Source organism: Squalius cephalus (genome assembly GCF_949319135.1).
Source record: "Squalius cephalus genome assembly, chromosome: 15".
NCBI classification, from domain to species: Eukaryota; Metazoa; Chordata; class Actinopteri; order Cypriniformes; family Leuciscidae; genus Squalius; species Squalius cephalus.
In genome coordinates this window covers 21,516,791-21,529,390 of record NC_137136.1, presented here as the reverse complement: position 1 = coordinate 21,529,390, position 12,600 = coordinate 21,516,791, and the positions used below count along the sequence as shown (strand labels likewise).

General features: G+C 39.6%; 1 protein-coding gene across 1 annotated transcript in view; it reads left to right on the top strand.

The window, feature by feature from the left end:
• The window catches only part of ankib1b (ankyrin repeat and IBR domain containing 1b), a 37,622-nt gene extending 25,731 nt beyond the window's left edge, over nt 1-11,891 (top strand). The window contains 12 exon segments of the mRNA XM_079895472.1: nt 438-604; nt 1,850-1,938; nt 2,064-2,194; nt 3,240-3,374; nt 3,577-3,663; nt 4,103-4,169; nt 4,387-4,532; nt 4,621-4,799; nt 5,777-5,828; nt 7,419-7,530; nt 9,535-9,578; nt 9,672-11,891. Coding sequence (XP_079751598.1) covers nt 438-604; nt 1,850-1,938; nt 2,064-2,194; nt 3,240-3,374; nt 3,577-3,663; nt 4,103-4,169; nt 4,387-4,532; nt 4,621-4,799; nt 5,777-5,828; nt 7,419-7,530; nt 9,535-9,578; nt 9,672-10,445 — 1,983 coding nt within the window. The 3' untranslated portion in view covers nt 10,446-11,891.
• The last annotated feature ends 709 nt before the right edge of the window (nt 11,892-12,600 follow it).

Below are 12,600 nucleotides of genomic sequence, written 5' to 3'. Positions count from 1 at the left end.
GCCACTGAGGTGGGAGAGAGAGGGGGGCGGAATCGTGAAAGGACCACGAGCCGGGACTTGAACTCTGGTTGCTCAAAGTGCAACCATGCTACATGTCGGAATTCTACCCATGAGGCCATCGCCTCCTACACATTTAAATTTATATTAATCTGAAGCCGTTTAGCTTGGAAATTTTCAAAGTAACATTTTATAGATTTGATCTCATCTAGCTCTTTTTATCTCATAATTTAGCATATATTTATATATTATTTTACTCATTATACAAAAATATTTGACTACTCAATGCTGCATTTGACCAATCGGAATCAGAGAATTGCAGATAACCACGTAATAAATGAATAAGGACATGTTTTATGTTTTAAATGACTCCTTTACTTGCTCTCTCCTCTGTTTTTCCTTGCTCATTCTTTTTACTTCTTTTTCTGCTTCTCCATCAGGCATTTGTTGAGAATAATCCTGCCATCCGGTGGTGCCCGCGGGCTGGCTGTGATAGAGCAGTGCGATTGGCCGGGCAGGGACCAGGTGGCAGCACCTCTGACCCGCTCAGTTTTCCTCGCCTCCAGGCCCCTGCGGTGGACTGTGGAAAAGGCCATCTCTTCTGCTGGTCAGTGCCAGTCACTGATACAAATCTCTTAAGCCATAGTTCCAGAAGAGAGAATTTATGATTCTGAACAACTCCAGTTCTCTAGAACATGATTTGTAGGGTTCATATTCAAAAATGCGTGTTTGTATTGTGGCGGAAGGAGCAAACTACAGACACAGTGTCCAGGTAAGGGGGCGGTGTCTGGCGGTCGCACGCGTTTCTCTTCTCGCAGGCGATGCACTCGGGATCACGGCTTGTCCTCTCTAGGCCCCGACAGCTGAGGGGAATAGCGGCCTGGCATCCTAGCCCGTCAGCGGCGTCACGCATGTTTCTCCATTCCGGACCATGGGTCCGGCGACTCACATATTGGAGGCGTGGGAATCCCTCCGTGCTCCCTTCCTGGATCCACAAGGACACCAGTGAGCATGCACAGGGAAGAGACCGGTCTCTCGAGGAGAGGTGCGCTCTGCGTTTAACAGCGGCGGTTCACACGCCGCCAATTCTCCTCTTCAGCGCCCTCCTCTCCAATCACACCCACTCCAGTCGGGAACCTGGCGAAGGGCGGCAAGTTAAGGGACGGGGTGGCGCTGATTACTAGGGAGAGGCAGTCGATCCGTCACAGTATGTATGTTCTGCTCGCAGTGATCTCTGCCGATGCAGCTGGCTGTGTTTCTCTTCCCCACAGCTCTGGTCCTTATGTCCCCAACACACAAACACATAGACACATACACACACCCACACAGTGGGCTCGTATCTCATCACTGCCTGTGCCAGATCTGAGCATTATATTTGAGTCAAAACACCCTCCTCCCTTTCTCATACACAAACATTTAATCTGTCTGAGTGAATATGGATTGAATCTAATATGGAAGAGCATTCCCTAGGCTGAAGCTGTCATTTAAAGGCATTTGCGGTCAACAGTCTGCCAATGTTGTTTAATAGCAGTGGTTCTCAACTTGTGGGTCACAGTTCTGTTCTGAGTGGGTCGTGGATGGCAGGAAAAAAACAGTTCTAAATGTTAAACTAGAACAGTCTTCTGAAATTGGAGGGTACTCCCTAGTTAAAGATCAGAAAATGTTACGTTACCCCATGTTAATATGTTAGCAATAGCATAGATTAATCTTTTGCTCATTTTTGACACCGGTTTATCTTTAAAAAGCCATTCTTCCAACAACTCAAATGCATTGAACAGAAATAAGATATTCACTAGAAATGGAATTTCCCTCATACTTAGGCCCGACATCATGCTGGTGTTTCTCTTCACAGGGAGTGCCAAGGAGAGGCCCATGAACCATGTGACTGCCAAACTTGGAAGATGTGGCTTCAGAAAGTCTCTGACATGAAACCAGAAGAATGTAAGCATGTTTTCCTGTATTCTTTGCAGTAACCACCCAGATACATTTTCTGAAGTGCTGTTCCTACCTGTCCAAAAATGGTTTTGGACCTGCAGCATCTTTATTTCTGTCTTTTTCCATTTCAGTGGCAGGTGTAAGTGAGGCGTATGAAGATGCTGCCAACTGCCTGTGGTTACTCACCAACTCCAAATCTTGTGCCAACTGCAAATCTCCCATTCAGAAGAATGAAGGCTGTAACCACATGCAATGTGCCAAGGTTATTTGCGTGATAACAATAATAGGATTTATTTATATACCAGGTTAAGTATGGGGCGGAGACATGGAGTTTTTCAGAGGTGTAGAATGCAGGCTTGAAAAGAGTGTTGGTGTGAAATCTGGAAGTGAACAAAGGGTCAAACATGATATCAAGGAATTTTAAAAGGGATTGTCAAAATCTTAAATCAATATGGCTCACTTAGTTTTAATTCTGCTTTAAAAAAATATATTCTCTGTGCCACTGACAAAAATGAGTTGGGAGGGTGTGTATCAGAACAGGTGGTAAAAAAAAAAAACTCATCAGCAAAGCAGTTATAAGTAAGACCATGATGGCTTGTGATTTGACAAATAGAAAGTTTATAGATTATGAAAAGGAGAGGGCCAAGAACAGAACCTTGGGGGACACCTTGACTGGGGGGTTATGTTTCTCAGTAGAGATGAAATATTATCTTCCAGTAGGAAGTAAACCAGTGGGGAATTGTGCAGACATGGCTGTGAGCCAAGAAAAGTATAAATCAAGAAGACCAAAAAAGTGGAACTTTGGATGAAAGCCTGATTGGAAGGATTATTTGAAAGCGCTGAATGTAAGCTTTGCCGCTTATCATTATGGTCTTTCATTTTATATCATAATTGAATATTGTTGTAAAGATTAAGATTTGCTTCTAAAAGTTCTGCCTCTGCAACAGCAGGTTGACGTTGAATCATTTTAAGAATAATAGATGAGGAAATCTTGATAAATCTCTTTGATTAAAGAACAAGAAATGCGTATATGTGCCTTAGGATGTAATGCTTTACTGTAAATTCAATCTTGATCCTGCAACAAGGTTACTAAACAGAGACTTTGCAAATACTAGCACTCCAAAAATAAAAAGTGAGAGAGATAGTCTCCTAGCAACACACATAATCCCTGCTGTCAGAATCCCACAACTTCTAGTGTGCCTCCTGCTAGACTGATAAATGCATTTGCTAGTGACATAATGAAAGTTGACTAATGGTTTGTTTTAGCATAGGTGTTGTTAATAAAGAATGTTTGTGTGTCTGTACAGTGCAAGTATGATTTCTGCTGGATCTGTCTGGAAGAATGGAAAAAACACAGTTCCTCTACAGGAGGATACTACCGTTGCACACGCTATGAGGTCATTCAGCAGGTGGAGGAGCAGTCTAAAGAGATGACTGTTGAGGTACACATTACTCATGCCTTTTAAATTAGTTCTATACATTTAAAGCACCACACAGATGTAAAGGGCATTTATAGATTGTTTAAAAATTATTACATTAATAATAGAGCTTTTAATACTGAATAAAGAAAAAGATCTCACTAATGAGTATGCCTGCACTTTTACACACTCTTAAATATTATTATTGTTATATTATTATTTGCAGGCAGAGAAGAAACACACCAACTTCCAGGAGTTGGATCGCTTCATGCACTATTACACACGCTTTAAGAACCACGAGCACAGCTACCAGGTAAAAGTCTACAAAGATCAGCCTGATTTTATGTACAATCTTCGACTAAACACAACTATGTCTGGTTCACAATGCAGCTTAGTCTGGCCAAGTACTGGAACTTGACTGGAATAGACCGTTTTTGTTTTTACATGCTGTTTATCAGAAAAAGATTATACCTTAATAATAGACTGGTGTGAAACTGCTAGTTTTATCAACCCCAGTGCATTAATCATGACTTTTTCTTGGTGACTGGTTAAAGACCCTGTGTGTCCTTACTCGCAGATATAGCATAAAGACAGCCTATCAGCTTAGAGCTTGCCAGATCATGAAAGTTATTTTCCAGTTTTGTAGAATATGCGGTCAGTGAGCAGAGTTTTGGCAGTCTGTGGACTGACATTAGATGGTCTTTATTTTAAAATAGTGTATCTGTATTAATCTGTATTACCCTGTCCTACAGCTTGAAGAACGCCTGCTTAAGACGGCCAAAGACAAGATGGAACAACTGAGCAAAGTTCTGAGTGGAAGTAAGATGCAAAACCACACTTGTATAATTTTAATAAATTATTTCCAAGCCATGTTAATGCATGGTCAACCTTGTGTCCTTTCCCTTTGTTATAATTTACAGACTGGAAGTACAGTGTAGAGAGTAAACTTCTACATTTAGCAGCAGTTGAAGTTTAATACTTGTAGACTTTTGAAATTATATTTTAACTCCTGTTTCGCATTACTGTGTTGTTGCAGGAGAAGGAGGCCCTCCAGACACTACTTTCATTGAAGATGCAGTGCACGAACTACTTAAAACTCGTCGTATTCTCAAGTGCTCTTACCCTTATGGGTTCTTTCTGGAGCCCAAAAGCACAAAGAAGGAAATATTTGAACTTATGCAGGTTAATAACACAGATGCTAGTCTTGGGATATTCTTAACGTGTGATTTCTGAGTTGGTGACAATGCAGCACTCTTATTTTTCTTGTTAGACTGACTTGGAAATGGTGACTGAAGATCTTGCACAGAAAGTCAACCGGCCTTACCTCCGCACGCCTCGGCATAAGATAATCCGCGCCGCCTGCCTGGTGCAGCAAAAGAGGCAGGAGTTTCTGGCATCTGTGGCAAGAGGTGTGGCCCCCAATGATTCACCCGAAGCCCCTCGACGCAGGTAAGAGCCTCTTCCCCAATAATATACTTCTTCAAATAGTTTAAATAAAAACTGCATTTGTAACCAAGAATGTTGAGATTTTAGAAAGGCTGCATTGCCTGCAATGGCTAAATAGCTTTTTGGCTGTTGGTTACCATCTGGTTAACATCCTGTCAGTGCAACACAAATCTATGCATGTGACCTAGGTGATGTCAGATGAAAAAAGGCAAGTCGTTTCAAGAAAGTTATTACTTTCCAGGTCTATTAATTTATTTAATATATTTATATATGTGTATGTTTTTTTGTAAAAATGTTTTTTTTTTTTTTTTTAAATGTGGTTTCTTTTTGAAATGTAATGTGTTTAATTTCTGAATAAAAAATTCTATCTATCTATCTATCTATCTATCTATCTATCTATCTATCTATCTATCTATCTATCTATCTATATATCTATATATATATACACACATATATACAAATTTTTTTTTTTTTGTTAAAGCATTTTATTTTCTGTCTCACTGTGGGATAAAAAGTTGTGAAGCAGTTTTGTTAATATATTATACGCATATAAAAATCTTTTGTCCACCAAATGAGTGCCATGTGATGCAATCAGCATAGAGGACAAAAGCAAAATGGGAACCTTTGAAACTGTATTTAATAAAAAAAAAAAAAAAAATAATAATGAAGATATGTATTTGCTGGTCATGCCACATTTGTAGTCTTTACATTTAAAAAAAAAACTATATGAAACCAACATAAATACAGGGTACATTTCTAAGAACTTACCGTGTGTTTTAAACTAGATTTTTTTAAAGACATGGCAAACTCATTTCTATGAAATGAAAGAAAATAGGGTCGATTTTGATTAAGTATTGTTTTTCAGCACTAGCATTGTATTTCCCAAGAGCTGCTTTTCCTTTGTAACAGAACTACACCTGCAGCCTAAAAATGTATAGGATCACATGGAACTTCATTCTTTTTTTTGTTTGCGTCCACAGTTTTGCTGGTGGAACATGGGACTGGGAGTACTTGGGTTTCGCCTCTCCCGAGGTAACCGTTTTGTTTTGCTTGTTTTGAGACTTTGGCTATAGTTTGTGTAAGAGTGTCTTTGTTAAATGTATATTTGTGGCCAACTTAGTTTGTGAAGGGTGCCTGAGGTTTTGCCAGTGCATACCGGCCTATAGAACAAGTTGCAGCACTTGTTGCAAGCAGCAAGAAAGTCTTGTTGCAGCAGTTGTGAATGTGTAAGACCTGTAATGTGCAGTTAAACAGTGTACCGCTATTTTGTTCTAATCTAAAGATCCAGAGGAATCATGCCTTTCTCGGGGGAATTGATCCGAGAGAGCACTGTCAGTATACAGGAAGCCATCCGCAGGTATTAAAGAATCCTCATTAGACCCCATCTCTGGAACGGCTGAACGAACCGTGGAATGGCACCTGTCATGTACACCCCATCACTTGTGTCATTGTCAACTTTTAGTTGGTTGCATGTTTTCTTTTTTTCTGTTCATACTCTATTGCCGCTGTTTATATATTTCAGACGATTGCTGTGCACTCCAGATTAAGAATTCCGATGCTGTTTTAACATCATCTGGAAACCGAGATCTTTTTCTTTTCTGTTCATATTTCCCGACATGGTCTTCTAAAAGATGCCTTTGGTCTTGTAACTTCAAAAGGCAGATTCCTGCTTTTTGCTTTGACTATGCCATGAAAGGTCATGAGAAATGGGTTTTTGCAGAAATTCCAAGGTGAACCAGGTCACCACTTCAGTCTGTATTGCTGGTTGCTGCTCTTCTTTTGAAATCATGTATGCAGGCTTGCAGTTTCATTTTGCTCTGGATTTATGGCTTGTAGAAAGAGGAATAATAGTGATGCACTTTATTCAACTTTTTATTATTGATGCTTGAGCGTTACCTCTCAGGAATGTTTTGTCCAAATGTGTGTATTATTTTATTTTTTTGAGTTTGCTACCGTTGTTGCATGCTTATTGCATTCAGCTTCAGTTTGGTTTAGATTTGTCAACCTATGGTAAAAATAAAGTTTTAAGAAGAACAGTATAGATCAGTTATGATCTGTGAACATATATATACTCCAAATGCCATATCTTGTTGGTTTTGTAGTAAATTTCATTACAGACTGTCAGACTGTTTGAATATGTACGTGATTTGAGGAGCTTAAAGGATTAGTTATCCAAAAAATTAAAATCCTGGCATCATTTACTCTCCCTCATGTCATTCCAAACTTGTTTGTCTCATTAATTTCACAAAATGCAGAAGGAGAAACCTTTAGTAATGCTGGTCACCCTTTTCATTTCAAATGATAGCTCTGTGTAATTTTTGCACATTATTAAAAATGGTCTTCACAGGTCTTGAACAACATGGTTAGTAGTAATAACAGGATTTAAATTTTTGGTTGAACTATTCCTTTGAAAGGCTTTTTGACTTTCCTCAAAAAGTCTATCTGTTATTGTGAAATGATAAAGCCAATAGCCCTGAACGTTGATGTCACACAACAGAATTCCTGTAGAGAGGTGTAGGGTTCTTCTGAAAGTCTGACTTGTATTCACAGGGTCCAGTGAGAATGCTGGTACACCTCATGAAGCAGCTTTGAAATGGGGTTGTGTGCGGTTTTGTGTTATAGGAGTATGCCGAATTCCAGTACAGACGCAGACACAGGCAACGCAGGAGAGGAGACATGGCCAGCCTCCGCAGCAACACACCCGACCCTGATGACCCAGGCCACGGCACTTTAGGTACGTTTTGTGAACGTGTTCTCATTTTGGAGCCTATATTTGGCCCCACATGTGTACATTTGGTGCTGCATAGTTCAAGCAGCTGCAAGTACAGTTTCATAATTGTTTTGCTGTTCTTTCCACACTAAGCTCAGCAAAAAAGCACTGTAAATCTATTTATCACTTTCTTTTGCAATATTGGCTTTTATGAAGCAGCATAAATTCATATAATGAATCTGTCAGGCCTGATGTTCTGCATATGATGACACTAACAACACTTTCTATACATTAAAGCTGACTGAATCCAAATTGTTTAAGCAGTTTATAGCCAAAGTTTGTGTTCCATTCTGTGTTGATTACATCCAAATGATCATTAGAGGGTCTGTAATCCTTTGTGAAAAACAAGTACACTTTCTTTTTAAAAGTGTACTTAAATGGGTTGAAATGAAAGTGATGAACATGTACTTTATTAAAATTATAACATCTGCAAGTAGAGTTTTGTGCAGGTTTCTACAAGTGCACATTCAATACAATGAAGCACACTTTTTTGTTGCAAGGAATAGTTCACATAAAGTGTGTTTACATGCACTTTAAAAGGTTGATTGATTTCATTGGAAATTTGGATTAACTGACCTAGATAATGTAGCACAGCTTCGTCCATGATGCATTCACCATAACCGGACTGGCCTCAATTGGCCTCGGTCCGGTGCACTTGTTGTGCCGAAAGACAGCGGTGGTGGATTCATTGCGTGTGTTTAATATTTCAAATATTTGATTGTCAATTAGTGTTATCACTGTACCAAAATTACAGTAGCCGGTACCAATACCAGTAAAAATTTCACGGTTCTTGGTAGTTGGTACCAATTTGAATTATTGGAACTATTTTACTATTTTAACTATTTGAAAATAAAAATATTAATTTAAATGGGTTTATTATTTATGATGATAATAATTATAAGTAAATAATAAATGTTAACAGCATTTAGCCTTCAAATGCTTAGTAAATAATGCTTATAAAAGGATCAAGTGAAAAATTTGTAATAGAATGAAGGACAAAGGTTATTATTTTGACATAGTATCTGATTGTTTTGTCGCGTCTGTTGCTATAGTTATATCACTGTCAATCATTGCAATTTCGGATTCAGTTGCACATTTAAATACTGTTGTATATCTAGAAACTTTGCAGTGTACTGAGCAGCATGAAAAACAAAACTTTTTTCAAATTGTATATAGGTTATAAGAAGAAAGTGAACAAAGAGCGCTCCCTTTATAATGACTGAAGTTAATCACTACATTCTGCACCTGCTCACTATGATCTACACTACTTCAAAAACTCCTGTTATAATAAAAAAATCTCTCTACACTGCACAATGAGTCTTATTTATACTTTGTTGGTAAAAATGAAAAGATTCACAAGTGTGCAGAACTCTAAAGCATGTGGTGAACAAAAATTTTTGAGCGGAGTAGAGATAAGATTCTGACTAACTTAAACACCTCTGATTGGCCAATGAGTTCACGTGCTCAACAAATATCTCTGTGATTGGCTATAATGATAAACGCTTCAAAAACATGCTGTAAATGGAAACCTTCACAGTGCTTAGACAGACACATGTGCGCGTTTGAAAGCAGACGCCTATCAGTGGTTACCAAATGTACTCAGTAACACCGGTACTGCAGAAATGCTGGTATCGTCACGTTTTTAAAATTTCAGTACCGACTTGGTAACGAAGTACCTGTACTTTTGACAACCCTAACGTCAATTATTTCTTCTGTATTTCTGAATAGACAGATGAAGACTTGAGCTCCACTGCACAAAATCCCACTGTAGATTATAACCCTATACTCAATATGTGGTATCTCAGAAATCACTGTGGTTGCAAATCCCACCATCCCCCCTTGATATCAATGATTTCGTAGTGAGAGGGTGACCTCAGGGTTATTCCTTAGTATGCAAAAAGAGGAAAAAGTGGAACTGCTCTAGCAAACTAATAAAACAAATGATTTTCCATTTGTCTTGTCTTACAGACACACAAGAAATTGGTGGTGGTCACAGACAGGGCCTACCCATGGTGAGTCGAGACCCTTTTAACAGAGGTTCTGTGGTAGAATGTCACAGGTGTTTATCCTCAGCTGACAGTAACGTCTGATCTTTTACCCTACAGCCTCACAGTTCCCTGGATGAGGATGATCCAAATATCCTGTTGGCCATCCAGCTGTCCCTGCAGGAGTCTGGGATAACTGCTGGCGTTGATGCTCAAGAGATCCTCGCTAACGAAGCATCTCTGGGGGCCATCGGAACATCCCTGCCCACGCGGCTGGATCCGGTGCTGTGCGGGATAGAAGTGCCCCGTGCTGCCCTGAGCAGCTCCGAGCTGCTAGAGGTGGGTGACAGCCTAAAGAAGCTGGGTAATATCAGTGGCCAGAATGTCCCTCTGCGTTTCGACAATCTCAACAATCCTTCCCGTGAGTCTGCAGAGGGCCCCTTCCAAGCTCCTTCGGGACGTATGGAAACCTCTGATTTCGGTTCAGACAACGCCAACCTTCTAGGCAACATCATGGCTTGGTTTCACGACATGAATCCGCAGAATATCAGTTTGGTTCCTTCAGCCGGTGCAACTCACCAGGAATTCAGTGCTCAGTCGGCGAGGATGATGTCAGAGCAGACCGAGTGCGCCATTCCAGAGTGGACAACAGAGGGCGATAGAGAGGCGGAGTTTGACTCCGGTATCGGCGCGGGAGAGCGTGAGCCTGTCAGGCCGACGCAGCTGGACCTAGTAGGTCTTGATATGTGTCCGGTACCTCTTTCGTCCATCGAGTTGGGCGATACTCCGAGCGGTTCGAACCCGTGTCACTCCGATACCCCAAAATGTGACTCAGACCCTGACCAGCCTAGCAGTAGCTCCTCTGAATGGGAGGGTCAAGTACACCTTGTATGAAATATTGACTTCACCCACTAGTTAAACCACTTTTTTGACGAAGTAGCTGCCGGATTCTAAACCTGAGGAACAAGATCAATCCTGACGAGAAGCTTTGTATTGTCAGATATGTAGAAATTGAAACCGAGATATGTAAAGAGGTTGTTTTTGAGTACTCATTCAGTACTCGTGTGTTTCAGGCCTTTGTGCTTGTGAGGCATGTGTTCTTTGCTCCCTAAAAACTCTTTCCAATCCTGGAGTGTTAAACACTTTTAAAAGAGTCAGCAACTGAACTAGAAAGAGATATGAAGACGAGATAGGAGTGAGGTAGCCAGAAAAATCTACTGTATACAACAGGACAGTATTGGGTGCGAGTTCCTGTTCTTTTGATTAAAAAGGATGTAAAAGATACTGTAGGTGCCAAAAACACTGGCTTGCACATGCCGAGTGGAGGGTGTGCTTATCGTGCCTGCTGCTGAGGGCCTAGTCGCCTTATTGAGTACACTATCCTTCCTCTAAACTAGACCTGTAGTATCAGAGAAGTACACATCAGCATCAGGCTGATAATAACAGAAACTAAATGAACAGTAATTGTAGTTGGGGACAACATTTCTTTTTCTATCAAACGTAATCACTGTAATCCGTCATTGGTTAATTCGAACGGAAAGTACCGGCGAGGTTCGACTCGGTTCAGGAGCGCCGCACCAGCTCTGGAAAACGTTTTCTCTCTGCAACTTATCACAGTGCCTTTTCTGTGAAACTTCTCTTTATTTATAGCCTCTCTCTTGTGCTCAGAGCCCGGAGAGTGGGAAGTTCCAATACACATTGTACTTGTACTTTCAGGTGGCGATTAAGCAAACTGAGCTCAATGTTTTTTAAAAGACATTTTTTATATATGTTCGGTTCCTTTCGCATGCCTCTGGCCCCTTCCCCCAGGGTGTTTTTAAAACAATTATTTAAAAAAACAAAACGACGTAAAAAAAAAAAAAAAAAAAAGAATAAAATTTGCGGATTATATCCATCTATACTATACATTGTGTGCTAAGATGGGATATCCACATGGAAACAATGTGTAAAAATCTAATTCTCAGATAAAAAGAAAATCCATAGATGTGGTCCAGGTGCATCTCTGATAGAAAATTATGAATATGTGTATTTTACTTTCGTTTTTTCAAGGCGTACCACTTTTTGAAACCATGTTTTCTCCTCAGAATATCTAAGGTCTCATCTATGGATCATTCGGTAGAGACTGAGACGTCTCAATGTGGTGTCCAGAAGCTGTTTTAGCTGCAGATTTACAGTGCATTTCTACACATGGTGGAGCTTACCCACAGTTACCATTCTTTTTTTACGATTAGTTTAACTGTGGTATTTCTCGATAATAAATTATGGAAATGAAATTTCTATTTATTTGAAATTGAATGTCCTTAAAAATGAATGAAGATAAAGATAAAGTGGATGACAATGAAAAAAAAAAAGCAAAAACAAATGAGCGCCAATATATATATATTTTTGTTGTGTATATCAAAATGTAATAACACAGTGCCACTTTTCAATATCTGCTTATTACTTAAAATGCGACTGCTGAAATGATTGTTTAAAGCCATTCAGATAAATTAACAATGTTTTTGATTTGCTTTTATTTTCTTGCGAACACCTGGCCAACTTATCATCAGACGAAACTATCATTTCAGCTAAATCAGAGCAGCACTGAGTTTTAAGCACTTCAGAAAAATTGCACAAAATTAGTTCACATTTCAGCCTTGGAATAACCCATTTTAGCTCATAGGTTTGTCATTATAGTGGCGGGTTTGATCGAGCAGACGCCTGATGCTTTGCTGTGGGCTTGATGTCATATGTATGTTGAAAATGACCTTATGTCCTAATGCAGTATTGCATAGCATAAAACTTTGCAAAAGTGAAAATGAAGGCAAATCTGTTTGCGAAGTGTTTTTTGGAATCATTCCAATAGTTTGGAGGAGTGCACACATGATTTTTTTCCCTGTATGTACAGTATGTATGTGTGATCAGAATCAGTTAAGCTCACTAAATCGCAGTATTTCTTCGGACTAATGTATATCGCCAAAGGTGGAGGTGGCGCTGATGTCTGTTCAAAAGAAGCATATGGTAGATTTTGAACATCTGTTCAAACATGACAAAAAAAGTGAATGACAAA